The sequence below is a fragment of the Talpa occidentalis genome, unplaced genomic scaffold (genome assembly GCF_014898055.3).
Source record: "Talpa occidentalis isolate TD23 unplaced genomic scaffold, MPIMG_talOcc4v2.1 talOcc4.6, whole genome shotgun sequence".
NCBI lineage: Eukaryota > Metazoa > Chordata > Mammalia > Eulipotyphla > Talpidae > Talpa > Talpa occidentalis.
Window position 1 is genome coordinate 4920670 of NW_023604972.1, and position 13662 is coordinate 4934331.

The window sequence follows — 13662 nt, forward strand, 5'->3', positions numbered from 1 at the left end:
TTTATAGAATAAGCCATCCAACAACATTAAAATTAACACTCTCTCAAGTTCATGTGAAATATTCAGCAAGATAGGCCACATTCTGGGTCATAAAACTTATCTTTACAAATTTATAAAAACTCCTACAAAGTCTATCTTTAGATTACAATGGAATTAAACTAAAAATCAGTAATAAAAATATAACTCTAAAACTCAAAATATTTGGAGACTAAACAAGACACTTCTAAATAACAGACAGCAAAAAAGAGGCCACAAGAAAAGCTTAAAAATATCTTAAACCAATAAAAGTACAACTTATCAAAATTTGTGGGATACAGAAAAAGCAGTACTTGGAGGACAATAAATACCACTGAATGTATATATTAGGAAAAAGGAAATCAAAAATCTAAGCTTCTACTTTATAAAAATAGAGAAAGAGAAACAAGTTAAGCATACTGCAAACAGAATGAAAAGTCATACAAAGTATGGGAAAAATCAATAAAATTGAAAAGAGGAAAAATTGGAGAAAATTAAAACCAAAAGCTGGTAGACCCCTACTCAAGTTAGTGAGACAGGAAAAGACAAATCACCAATATAAGAAATTAATGAAGGATCATCACTATTGATTCCATAGACATTAAAGGTACATAAGAGAATATAATGTGAATTTTTCAGACAAAAATCTTATACATGAAATGAATTGATTCTTTGAAATACACACTACCAAGACTTGCAAATGCAGCTCCAAGACTCATCTATGCAACTATTGACTCAGAGGACCTATACCCAGCAGCTTCAGCACACCAAAGCCAGATTTCTGAATACTTACCTGCTTGAGAGCCTCAAAGATCTGAAATTCATCCATCGCTCAATACAGACATCCTGTGAACCTTCAGGAAAACTATCAGAATCTTCTCAGCCACACAAAAAAACCCAAAATACAAGATGCAATACATCTCGACAACTGAAGTCAGAGAAGATCTGTGGAAAGCTGCTGCAACTAATTTTCTTAGCAATCTTGTGGCTCTCTAAACCCATCACTATGTCTCATGTCCGTGACATCCGCCCCTCATTTGATATCTTTTTATCCTATCTGTCACTCATTTCATGTCTTTCATCCGCATACTGCCATGTGCTTCCTCTTCCAAATTTATACTCCAACTGCTGCTCTTCATCCTAAATCTTTTTGTGATGGCTTTTGGAAATCAGATTTCAAGTTTTAAAATCCTATACATTTTCAAATTCTTCAATGAAAATTTCCTCCATTTTTCTAAGCCTGCCCTTCATATTTTTCCACTACAGTTCTCAGAAGATACTACCGCCCCCTTCTCTTTGTAAGCTACAAGAATAGCTTACAAAGTACATAGTACTTTGTTTCATATATTTCACTTATGCCATGCATAATATACACGATGAGTCAATAAATCAAACAGATACCACTTTCAACAGAATAACAGCAGAATAGTAAGTCTAGAACAAACACGGGTGGCAACACTTAATAGTGTTATATTTCATAGATTTAATTCTAAAATTTAACAGACACAGTATATAAAACCTTCTCAAAAAATGAAAAGTTCCCAATTCTCAAAATGCAATTCAGTTTTCAGTTTAATATAGAATATAGTAACATAGATTTAACAGCCCTAGCAATATAAACTGTGTTTTTTTTGTTTTGTGAGTACAATCTGTAAGCAGGAACTCTAACACAAGAGAAGTCTGTAAATATAATCAGTTACAAGTTGGCATCCAACTGAAAAATTCATTATAAAAGACAGCAGAGGGTCTTGGGAAGTGCAGCCTTGAGATGTGCTCTCTCCTCAGGCACCAAGTCCTTGTTCGGGTGGCAACAGGCTGATTCATCTGTGTGGGGCAGTGACACACAACAGGAGTTATGTTCCACCTCACAAATGACTACACTTCACTGAGTTTATGCTCAGTAGGGCAGTGTTTGCAAACCACTTAGATTCCAGGATGGAAAGAGCTACAAAAATGAAACATCCAGTCCTTCTCTGAGGTTTGTTATTAGCCTCTGTTAGCCACAGGTTGCAGGGCACTAAACACTATGTACTGTGTATTTGCTCATAACCACTATGAAAAATAGCCTATAACATCTTTTTGAAGACTCCTAGAAAATTTTAAGCTAATTTAAAATCTGGGAATTTAACTGAAACATATTACAATTCTCAGAACTAGGTCTTGTCAAAATAACTCACTGATTCCTTCTTGGGTGTCAATTCAATTCTGTTTCAACCAACACTATACAATAGACTATTGCTAAAGTTTAATGCTATGGGGAGAAACAGTGAAAAGAGTAAAATAATTAACTTCATTTGAATGTTAATTCCCAGCCTACAAATAAATTTCTTCCGAGATGCTACGAAATTCTTTAAAAAAGTATATTTACTGGCTTAATAGCCCAGCTACAATACAATTCTTTCAATACACAAAATATGTTGGAGGTACTAAAACAATATCCCAAATAATACATTAAATTAATGTGCTCAAAGCAGCTTGTCAAAATATTATTTATGAAAGATTTCTACCCTGTAGCATGTATACCAAAATTCAAAGTAGTTGTGAGATGTGTAATTTACAGCACCTATAACTTTAGAAAGAATATAAATCCACTTTGAAAAATAATTATATGCTTATACAGCACAAAGCTATTAAGTATATTAAAATGCTAGCAGATATTTTTGGAAACATTATTTTTTAAAAGTAAGATTTCCCACAACTTATGGCAGTGAATATAGTCGGGGTTCTCTGCCTTGGATATAAAATTAATGTATATTTTAATGAAAAAAAACTACTGGTAAATATACTATATGTCTTTTACATAGCATTTAATTGAGACTCTCTAGAAAGCAGGCAAAATTTATTACATTATCATTAACCTAAGACAATTCATCTAGGCTCTCAGAATTCCCAGTTTCCTAGGACAAATTTATGAAAATGTAGAAGAATGTCTCAGAAATGCCATACAACATAGTTGTTTAATAAAATGGATTATATGCTTATGACATTCACAGAAATTGTAAAGTCTAAACAATACAAAGAATTATCAAAAAAGTAAAAAGTTAACATGTACCTTTAAAATAGAAATCTTATATGACAAGTTCTAAGGAATATAACATTCTCTTCCTCCCAAGATGTGAGGTACTTTAGAAGAGAATAGAGATATTTTAGTAAAATCATGTACTCTGACAAAAGAAAATTTTTTTTCAAATTTCTACAAATTTTCCCATTAATGTTTACCGATTGTAAGCAGCTATGTAATAGCATAAAACATACACTTATAAAAACTGATTTAAGAAGATGGTCACACAACGCTGAATGTAGTAAATGCCAGTGATAATACACTTTTAAATATTGTATTATTACATGAATTTGACATCAAAAACCAATTTTTATACCTTTCTTAATAAACTTTAAATTGTGATAAATCAAATAACAAATTTTTTTAATTATTTGAAGGTAAAATTAAGAAAATAGAATTAACAGGCATTATATTCTTCTAAATTTTAAGGAAAACTTATTAATTACATTTTACACTATTTACTGAGATGCCTAAAATCTTGCTGTTCTTCATTAACTCTAGCTATATCTATAAACCATAAAAAACTTCTATTATGACCAGAAGACTAACTGACCTAATTTTCACTTTTAAGAAAATCAAAATACATCCTTGAAGACAGATTTTAATGAGACAAATTAGAAAAATGTTTTTTCAAGTTCCATTTACCAACCAGGTGAGTGAAACAAGGACTGCAACTTTCCACAAATCTCTGTCCAGAAATCTTTTGCTATTTTAATATTCAATTTAAAACTAATCAGCTTCAAAGAGAAAAAATTAAACAACAAAAAGTCAAATACAAAAGTCTGGACATACCTCTTAAAAACAAGGGGAAAAAAAATGAACATGCATAAAACATCAAGTCACATGGCTACAAGAAAAAATGTTAAGTGAATAAAAAATTTTCCAGGTAACAAAGAACAATGTAGAATAAAAGACAAAGAAAAGAGAATCTCAAGGGTCAAATCTGTGTAACAATAAGGGGAACACAAAGCTCTAGAGCCTTTCTACGTGATTCAGACCAAATAACCTCATTTACCCTTCCCTGATTATTGTGGAAGATAATTCAGAATCTATTTTCCATCTAAAATTAAGGCAATGGTATTTGAAAAGCATCAAAATTCATACAGAAAAGGGTTAGTATTGTGTTTTCATCTTCTAGATTCACTTCTCATGAGGAACCAAGCTACGGCTCTCCCACTTAAACATCAAACTCCAATAAAGCACTCAATGAGGATTAGGAATATTATCACCCTAAAGCTTCATGAAAAAAACACATACTAATTAAAAGGAGAAGAAAAGCAAAAAATTTAAAAATCACATGTCAATAATTGACTTTTTAATGTACATCATGACCATGCATATTCTCTATTGTATAATAATTTAATTTAAAAGCTATAAAATATGTCTATCAGTCTATGCTGTCACAGTCTCTGTTATATAATGATTCAAGTGGTATTTATTGCTCTAGTTAGATTTTCTTCTAAAAAGACATTATTGTTTTAAAATATTGTATGTATATCATACTTATATTCATACCTAGTTTCAGATACAATATATTGATATATCTATAAAATCTAAAGAACTAAAAATATTTAGTAGAGTAATTCATTGCAAAAAATATAGACATGGAATTATGCTTTTTGTCCTTACAACTTAAACTGAAATTAAATTTTCCCCTTCTATAGTTTTCATTCAGTTTATACGTTCTGAGAGTAATCACTATAACCAAATCAGCTAATAAATATCAAAATATCATTTGTCACTGCATTTACTCAATTACTGGCAATAATATCTAGTGGTATAAGTAGCATATGAAAACTATTAAGTTTCACAGCAGTTCCCTCTCCTAAATCAGTCCAAATGTAATCTAGGGGGGGAGATGAAAACAAAGTATTAGCATAAATGTAAAATCTGTCTCTCTACACTTCAGAAAAGAATGAAGTTAGTGTGTGTGTGTATGTTTGCACATGCTGGTGTGTGAGAAATTATCTGTGTGTACTAGTTTATGTCTGTTTGTGAGCGAAGTATTTTCAGTACTGGAATAATTATGGGATTTGTGTCATACCTGTGCTCCATAGATATATTTATCCAACATCTTGCCTCCTATTGTCTGCCCTCCTATATCCCAAACTTGAAGAGTAACATTCAAATTCCCTGGAACATAAAAAAAATGTATAGATAAGATTTCAAAAAAAAAAATCAAGTAACAATATAACAACGGGATACAATCTCACAAAACAGTCACAGTGATAGACCCTGAACCTAGTTTGTCTTTCATTCTAGAGTTCCATGCAGTCAGATATGTTGCCAAAAGAAATCGAGGGAAATTCAGGTTTATGCTTTCACTGCATTTCCAAGGCACCACATTTAAAATCACCTTCTGAACAAAAGAAGATAAAGTAAGTTATAATTGATAAAATCCTTAAGCCTTTAAAAAAAGAACCATTTTCCTAACCAGAGAATAGAATAGTAAAACACTATGAGTGAAGTAAGAAGTAAAGTAAAACCCGAACTTCACATACTAACCAGCCCTACTGAGCATAATGAATTTTGCAGTAAGTTTAAACTCTGTAAATCCTAAAATTCACAAAGAAATGACAGACTACAAAATGCACCCAAAGTTTCAGTTTAAATGAATGAATTAATTAGTATTTAAATATATAAAAAATGTAATGGTAAACAGAATCAAAAAATATTTTTTAATTTAACCTATAAAATATAAACACATTTGATAATTCTTTGTATGTGACATAGGATAAAAACCTAGTTCAACACTATAAATATATACTTTCATACCTGTTCAAAGCATCTCCACTGAAACATACATGTGCTTTCAAAGCCTTCATAAAATAGTATAACAAATCTTCCCCATACAAGGACTATACAAGAATTCTAAAAAACTGAAAGGCAATCTGTACATTTTTTTTGCCCATTTTGTAAAATATTTGGTTGATACAAAATTTATGAGATGTTATTCTCCTATCAATATAATTAATGACTAAACTACAAAGACAAGCTTTCCAATTTAACTTTTCAAACTATTTCTCCCTATGAAATTATGTAGTTTTCCCCAAAGGGAGAAAAAGTTTCAATTAGTACCTTCAAAATGAACTCCCATACCAAAAAATTCAACTTTCTACATGATTTGCAAATCAGGAAAACTCAAACTAGAAGCCCCAAAACTAAAAAAAAAGTCTCACTTCAAAAGCAAAAATAGGAGGCTATAAAGCATGTTTTACATATTTTATAGTGTTAGTAAAACGTTAAAATCAAAGAATGTCAGTCACACCATTCAACTTCAGCAACTGAAAAGACAGTACGACACTGAATTAATCAGCCAAGTTCCACTCTTAAATCTGAGTTGCGTTGGGTTTGCATTACAATCTTTCCATTATTTGGATGTAGGTCTGTTCCATCTGCCAACATGCAGAGGATTTATATGAGGGACTTCCATTAGCACTAACGAGAGCTACTGAAGTTTATCACCCGTCATCACACACACACACACGCACGCACGCACGCACGCACACACACACGCACGCGCGCGCTCTCTCTCTCTCTCTCTCAACCCTCACAAAGTAATGACCGAAAAAATGTTCTAAAGCTCTGTGAATATAAAAACCAAAATGTCACAACTAAGATTTGCCCAACAACTTGTTTAAATCCAATTTCTTAAAAATCTGAATTTTTCGAGATCGAACGATGAAATCATCCTTTATTAATGTTGTCTAAAAATTAAGCAGGTGAGAAAAGGTTAGCGGTCACCAGAAGTATATCAACTAGTATCAAAAGTCCCTAAACAGGCAGAACCCTATTTAATTTACTTACAAAACTATTTATAGTCATCCAAAAACCAGTGCTTAACAATATTAACCTCTTTTAAAAGTAGGATTTTAGTCAATAAAAAGCATTAAATCCCACTTTCTTCAAAACCAATAGTCCTGATCTTGTAACTTCATCTCAAAACATATAGTCTCGTTCCTTCGCTCCTGGAGTTCTGACAGTCAGATTCCATCTGAACTAGATGCTGTGAGCACTTCAGTGACATACCTTTGGGAACATGATCTTCATCACCTTCTCCGAGACCTGACCATCATTTCACGACTCCAAACCATTCGTTCAATTGCTTCCCACCTCAGAAGTTTATGTTTATGTGTTAAGGGCACTTTTTAGATCCATACCTTTGCAAATACATACTGTTTGTTGGTGGTGGTTTGTTTAACATACATGTTCTAGTGACTCAGAAATAAAAATAGCTATGCATTACTGATGACCCGCCAATATACCAAGCTAGCCAAAATAAACCTTTTACTATCATTACAGCTTCAAGAAATTATACATTAACCTCAATTATTTCATATATCTAGAAATAATTTTTTTACTACCACATTTGATTTAAGCTTATTAATGTAAAAAAAATAAAAATAAATAGTCTTCTCTATTGAGGAACAAAATCATTTGAAGATGAAACTCAAAATTCATTTTAGTTTTTGCAGGCATAAACATATGCAGTCTCCTAGTATATTTTCAACATGGCATACCTATAAAGCTTCATAAGAGTATTCAAATGATCAACAGTGCAAACATTTTTAAATTAAGAATCCATGTGATATAAATTTCCAACTAATAAAGACCATTAAGAAAATTGTCGGCAATGTAATCCCAAATGCAAAATCCTACAAAATCTCTGCTCCTCTGTAGGAAATGACATGTAACTAGGGGGGGAAATAAAATAAATGAGGTGACAAAATACAGATAAGTTGCTTTAGGTATGAATCAAAGCCACGAAGAGGATTCAACAGTGACCTTGTAAAAGTACACTTGGTGCCTTGGTTAACCTTACTTAAAGTGCTGCATAGTCAAGATGGAACTAAAAACACAACTCTGCCCACTTCTTGTACTAAAGACTTAGAAATCCTTTTCACAGTAGAACGCTGTTTACTGGACTGTACCCACAAGCTTCCTGAAAGTATTTTGACTAAGGCTCTTAAGCAGCTCTATCAGCAGAATCTCTGACTAACAGATACACTATTTTAAGCAGTAAATCTGCACAGTGGCTGCATCCAGACTATACAGCATACCGGATCATGAAATAGACTAAAATGGATGAGTCTTTGCAAAGTAATGACCTTGAAAACTTGCATGGAGAGAATGCGAATAGAGGTACAGGAGGTATTATACCTCTAACAATTTGAATGGACAGGAGACTTACTGCAATACTAACAAGTATTAGATTCGCCTACCAACCTGCAATGTTTTAACAAATGATGCAAATATTAATCATCCTACATTTGACATTACTATGAATTAAAAATATATAAAGGATATATTATGAACCCTGGAATTTATACACCTCATTTCTTAACGTACCTATTAATTAAATTCCTACTGAATTTCAACCATAATTTTGAGTCCATTAAGTAACATAAAACCAACTGCCTTTAAAAACAAAAATCTTTTTTTCTGGAACTCTGCCCATCAAAACAAAAACTTAATCAGGAAAATTAAAATACACATTCATTAAGAGTATTTTTTTATAATCTTATAAAAAGTATGTCTTTTTTAATCTAAGCATTTAAATTAGATATATAATCCAAAATATTATACTATGAATTTAGATTTCAAAAATACCAAATATTTTTACAAAGCAATCAAAATTTAAAAGTTGGTGTTATTGTACAAAAGATCAGAAATTATCACATATATCATATACATAAAAAAATTATCACATATATCACATACATTAAAAATTTTTTAATGTTTTTAATGTTCAAGTAGGTGCTTGCTCCTTTAAGCAAGCCTTAAAAAACTAAGAACTATCAAAAAATTAAGTAATATTAATGATACAGAAAGTTGGTACTTTTGTTAATTAAGCATCAAAACAAACGTCAATAACTAACTAGTATATTGAGGTTCTCCATGTTCAACTGACATAGCCGAAAAAAACTAAGTTTTCAGCATGAAGAGGACGTGATTTGTTTATGTATTCCAGGGGGGAACGCCGTAAATATTCTGAATGTGGTGTTAACCTATCCATAAGAGTGAGAATAATAAAAATTAAATGAGATTTTCAGTTTTGAATACAGTACAAGGAAATGAAATAAAATGCACATGTGTTTTTCATTAGATACATTGCTGAACAATAAGTAATGAAAAACTGGAAAACTTCTCATGTTATATCTTCTAATTAATTTTCACTGGCAGTCGATTACAGGCCATCACAAAATCTAAGAGTATGTTACTAGTAAGATAGGGAGAATACCTTCAATTACCAAGAGTTTTCATTAGCTGCTCTAAAACATTCATGGACAGTCATCTGATCGATGACAGGGTTTGTGAGATTAACATATTTCAATAACACTGGAACTTATAAGCCCTTCCCACTCTACAGCTCACAGTTCAGTATAGGAATCTGGGACCACACTTGCAACCGTTTTTATTCAAATGTGTTTCCTCAGAGAGCAGAGGGATGCACTCATTTATGAAGCCAATCAAGATAAACTGCTTTTAATAAAATACTTTAAACATATAATTTAACCATCATAAGTGAATGGGCAGAACATTTTAAAGCCCCAATTGTTCAGAAACTAACTTAAAACAGAAACCACTCTTTTTTTGTTATTATTTCCCTGTATTTCCCACAAAATGTGCTGCAACTGGCATCTAAATAGTTTCTCTGCATGGTGAACTGAAACATCTTGAATGCTCAAACTGTATTTTTATGAGTGCCTAGGGACCCTAAATTTTAGTGGTCTATTAAATGCCAGCAATTTCATGCTGCCTTGCATAAAACAGCATTCACATATCTAAGCACAGAAGTTCCATAGCTACATTATACTTCTGTTCCAACTTTCTCTCAAACAAAAAACTGAAGCAAAGGCTAATCAAAATAATATTTATAAAAACAATCCTTTCCAGTCTTTTCACATTTAGCTAATACAATATATGTTGATAACTGTACAGCAGTTAGGTTTTTTTAACTTTTTAGAATTTTATAAACAACTGCTGTTTGTCCTCAAAAAACATGTAGTGGTCAAAAACAGTGGGAGAGTTGGGGGGAGTATGTACAGGTTTTTCTCACACCCATGGACAATATGTCTTCACAGTAGATGATGCTGATGAAAGTTAACTTCCCTAAGACAGATTTACTAATTACATATATTTTCATGCAGAAGCAGCCCCCAATTTTATTCTACACATATTTTATTCTACACCTACGTTTCTCATTGTAAGCCATGCACAATTTTCTATGTGAACACCATTCAGTCTCTTACCTGGCAATGTTATCCTTCTCAAAAAGAAATCCAGTCCTATAGTTTGTTTGTACTGTTTCCCAAAAGTTTCTTGAGCAAAACACGTAGCTAAGGAAGTCTAAAAAATTAATGCAAAATTAATGTCTTTGTTTTAGAAACATAAACATAAAATCATTATTAAATCTTATTCAGTAAATCTTAATATGTATACTCTCATTGATCCAACAGCAGCTCTAATCAGGTGGAGGGGGGGAAGGACTTAACACTCCACCAGGTAAATTTCACTTGCCAGCAGCTATCAGTGGGGACAACAGACTAATCCATTAGATCCTGTTCAGTCCCCTGGCTGTCAAGCTCCTTCTCTTTGCTAGAAATTAGAATTTGAGATTTATCAATAGAAGGAACTAAAACAAAATGATTAAAGATCTGAATCTTATATCTACATATATTTATATATCAATTCAATACAAATGTCATTTCTGAGGTTAAATACTATGAGGAGCCTGTCCCCGCAGCTATTCTAAAAAGGGGAAAGCCTGCTTGTAGAATTTTTTTCTTTTTTGCCCACAAGAAAATTATCATTGCCTACTTTTTCTTTTTATTAGAGATGTGAAATGAAAATGATTTCCCAGAGCACCTGTAATATGTACCTTTTATACATAGAAGTTGGTATTTTTAATTATAGCAGACAAAAACAAATATGTTCCAAGCAAGAATCATAAGTCATAAGATTATAACGAGAGCACACATATATCTACATTTTTAAAAAATAACAACTCTTTGTATTCAAAACTCGGGTGCTTTCTATAACTGCTACTCAAGTCAAAAGATTAAACATTCTTGTAACAAATGAAATAACTCAATAACTCAAAACTTCCTTAAACATTTTAAATGTACTATTTATTTGTAAACATCCCCCAAAAAAAGAGGAAGGCAATTTCATGACGCTGTTCTCTCTTCAAGACAGCTTCCCAAAGGTAAGAAAAAAGTAGCCCCTTTTAATTTTATAAATTAAAATTAGATGTCAACTGTTAAAATAAAAATGAAGATAAACTCTCCGAGAAAGCTTATTATAATTAACTGTGATGTGAGTACAGCAGTGGAAAAGAAAACGTATCCAAATTTCAACTCATTTAAACAAAAAGACCATTTGAACACAAGACCCACATTGTTTACACAAATATCAATTTGCACACCCTCGCTCCAATCTTTTAATATTTAAATACTCAGTATTCATAATACATTTCTAAGATATTTGGGCTAAGATTTATTAAAGACTACCATAGAAGAGAGGTTCTACTGAACAATAATAAACTCACTATAGCAGAGTGAAAATATGTTTGGCTTCTTGAAGCATATAGTAATAATATAAAAACCAAAAGATCAGTGTAAACTAAGCACTCCTTTTCAAAGTCTTTTTTTTTCATTGAGTTTTATGTATACCACTGAGCTTGTTTAACTTAGAGAACAAAATCACTTGTGGAGAGGCTGAGTTCTAAAGAAAAAATAACTATCACTACCTACACTATTACAGACATTTCAAAATGTAGACAGATGGCGAAAATACTTTTATAACTCACAAAGAAACTCAAGGCACAGGTAACATCGGCAGAATGCCATTTAAGGCAATTTTTCATTTGCATTTAAGATTCTCAAAATTGAGTATTTTTATATTCTTGGAAAATAAGAAACAAGTCTTAGAAACAAGACTCCTAGCACTTTAAAAGCCTGACCCTCACACTCTTGAAGGAAACATAAAGCCACTTGTTTAACTGGAATACGTGTGATCTGTCAAAAGCACCGGTCACTGGGAACACAGACTACAGAAATGGGTTCTTCTGTGTCTCCGGTTCCCAGTGTGAGGAAGCAGCAGGATGCACTGCATCAGAAGGAGGCGCTTACTCTTCAGCTATCCAGACTCTGGGTCATGGTCCACCTTCAACGATGGCTCACCGAGGCTCTGTATGAAGACCTTTCTTTAAACATAATCAGTGGTCACTTACCACGTCTGAAGCATCTTTATGATTGTTTCTTTTGTTCTCTTAACTTCTGCTATCAATTTTTATGCATACTACAGTTACTAACACTAAAAAGTTACCCAAAAAGAACTTTTCACTTCAAAAAAGATAAGAAATGTGTAATAAAATCAAAGTATGAATCAAAACTAGGGGAGGAGTAAAATATCTCCTGGAGAAACTGAGTGGTCATCTCAATTATCTAGCGCTTCTGTCAGTGCATATAAAAATGCCCTGATTTCCAACTAGCAAGAAAAACTCACGCTAGTAAAAATGGCCAGGAGTTAAATCAAGATACAAATAAGAATGATAGCATCTGAATGCATATAAGAAAAGGGCAGTAAAAGAAATAAAATTGGGGGGGGGAGGGGGAAAGAAGAACTAGGATGGGAATGTTGGTAGCTGCCCATAACATGGCAGCTGGGAGAGGTATGGGGGGAAAAGCTTGATAACGAAATAATGCTCCTGGACAGTGGGGGGAAAAGGTGAGGTTGCTTATTATTGTGTCTGGAAATTTCTGGCAGAAAAAGCAATTGTGGTTTTAAAATAGATTAGTGAGAATACCTTATTTTGCATTCCCTAACTCCTAATTCCACAATATAGACGGGAAAAATTTAATGGTTTGTCCTGTACTAGGCCAAATTTTAGACAACAAAAAACCCTAATTATTCGCACTAAATTGACAAGGAAAAATAGACACGCCAGCCTAAGTGAAAAACCTAGAAACAAAATTACCTAGATAAAAATTTCAACTAGTACATACAGGATAACAGACAAAGCTAGAGGAAAAACAAATGTTAAAGAATTAGAAGGCAGGATGAGGAGCAATTTTTGTATCTTTTTACAAGTGTACTCTTCTTATAGATTGTCACTATAATTTTAAACAGGAAATAAGTTCAGTTAATGAGCTGACTAAAAAGATGGACAAAATGGAAAAAAGTTAAAAGACATTCAAAAAGCATGAACGAGAAAACTACAAATATAACTTCAAATGTTCATTGACTAGGGTATCAGAAAGGGCGCTGACTTAAGTCAAACAACGATCCACTCAAAAAGCGTCCTAAGTGTCTGAAAATCCCCACAGTACTTTATAAACTGATGCCACATTCGTTCCTTTATGAAAATGCTTAAAAGTAATCACAGTGCATCTGTTGTCTTTCCTCCACAATAAAGTCTGCAACGAAGCAGGCAAGAAAGAAGTTAACAGAATTCTCCACGTTTTGCATCAGAAAGACACCTTGTGGGGGACTCAAATCTCAGGACCAAAGACCAGCCCAGATGGGCAGTGCCAGCCTCCAGGGCAGATGCACAGGGAGGTCCTCGCCGCAGACACCAGGGA

The 13662-nt window shown here is 32.7% G+C and overlaps 1 protein-coding gene across 3 annotated transcripts in view; it reads right to left on the reverse strand.

Moving 5' to 3' along the window:
- The window catches only part of RAB28 (RAB28, member RAS oncogene family), a 56702-nt gene that overhangs the window by 41859 nt on the left and 1181 nt on the right, over nucleotides 1–13662 (reverse strand). For all 3 annotated transcript variants that reach the window (XM_037529052.2, XM_037529053.2, XM_054687886.1), the window contains exons 2-3: nucleotides 10330–10426; nucleotides 5121–5209 (exon numbers count right to left, since the gene is read on the reverse strand). In XM_037529052.2, coding sequence (XP_037384949.1) covers nucleotides 5121–5209; nucleotides 10330–10426 — 186 coding nt within the window. The remainder of the gene's footprint in view (nucleotides 1–5120; nucleotides 5210–10329; nucleotides 10427–13662) is intronic.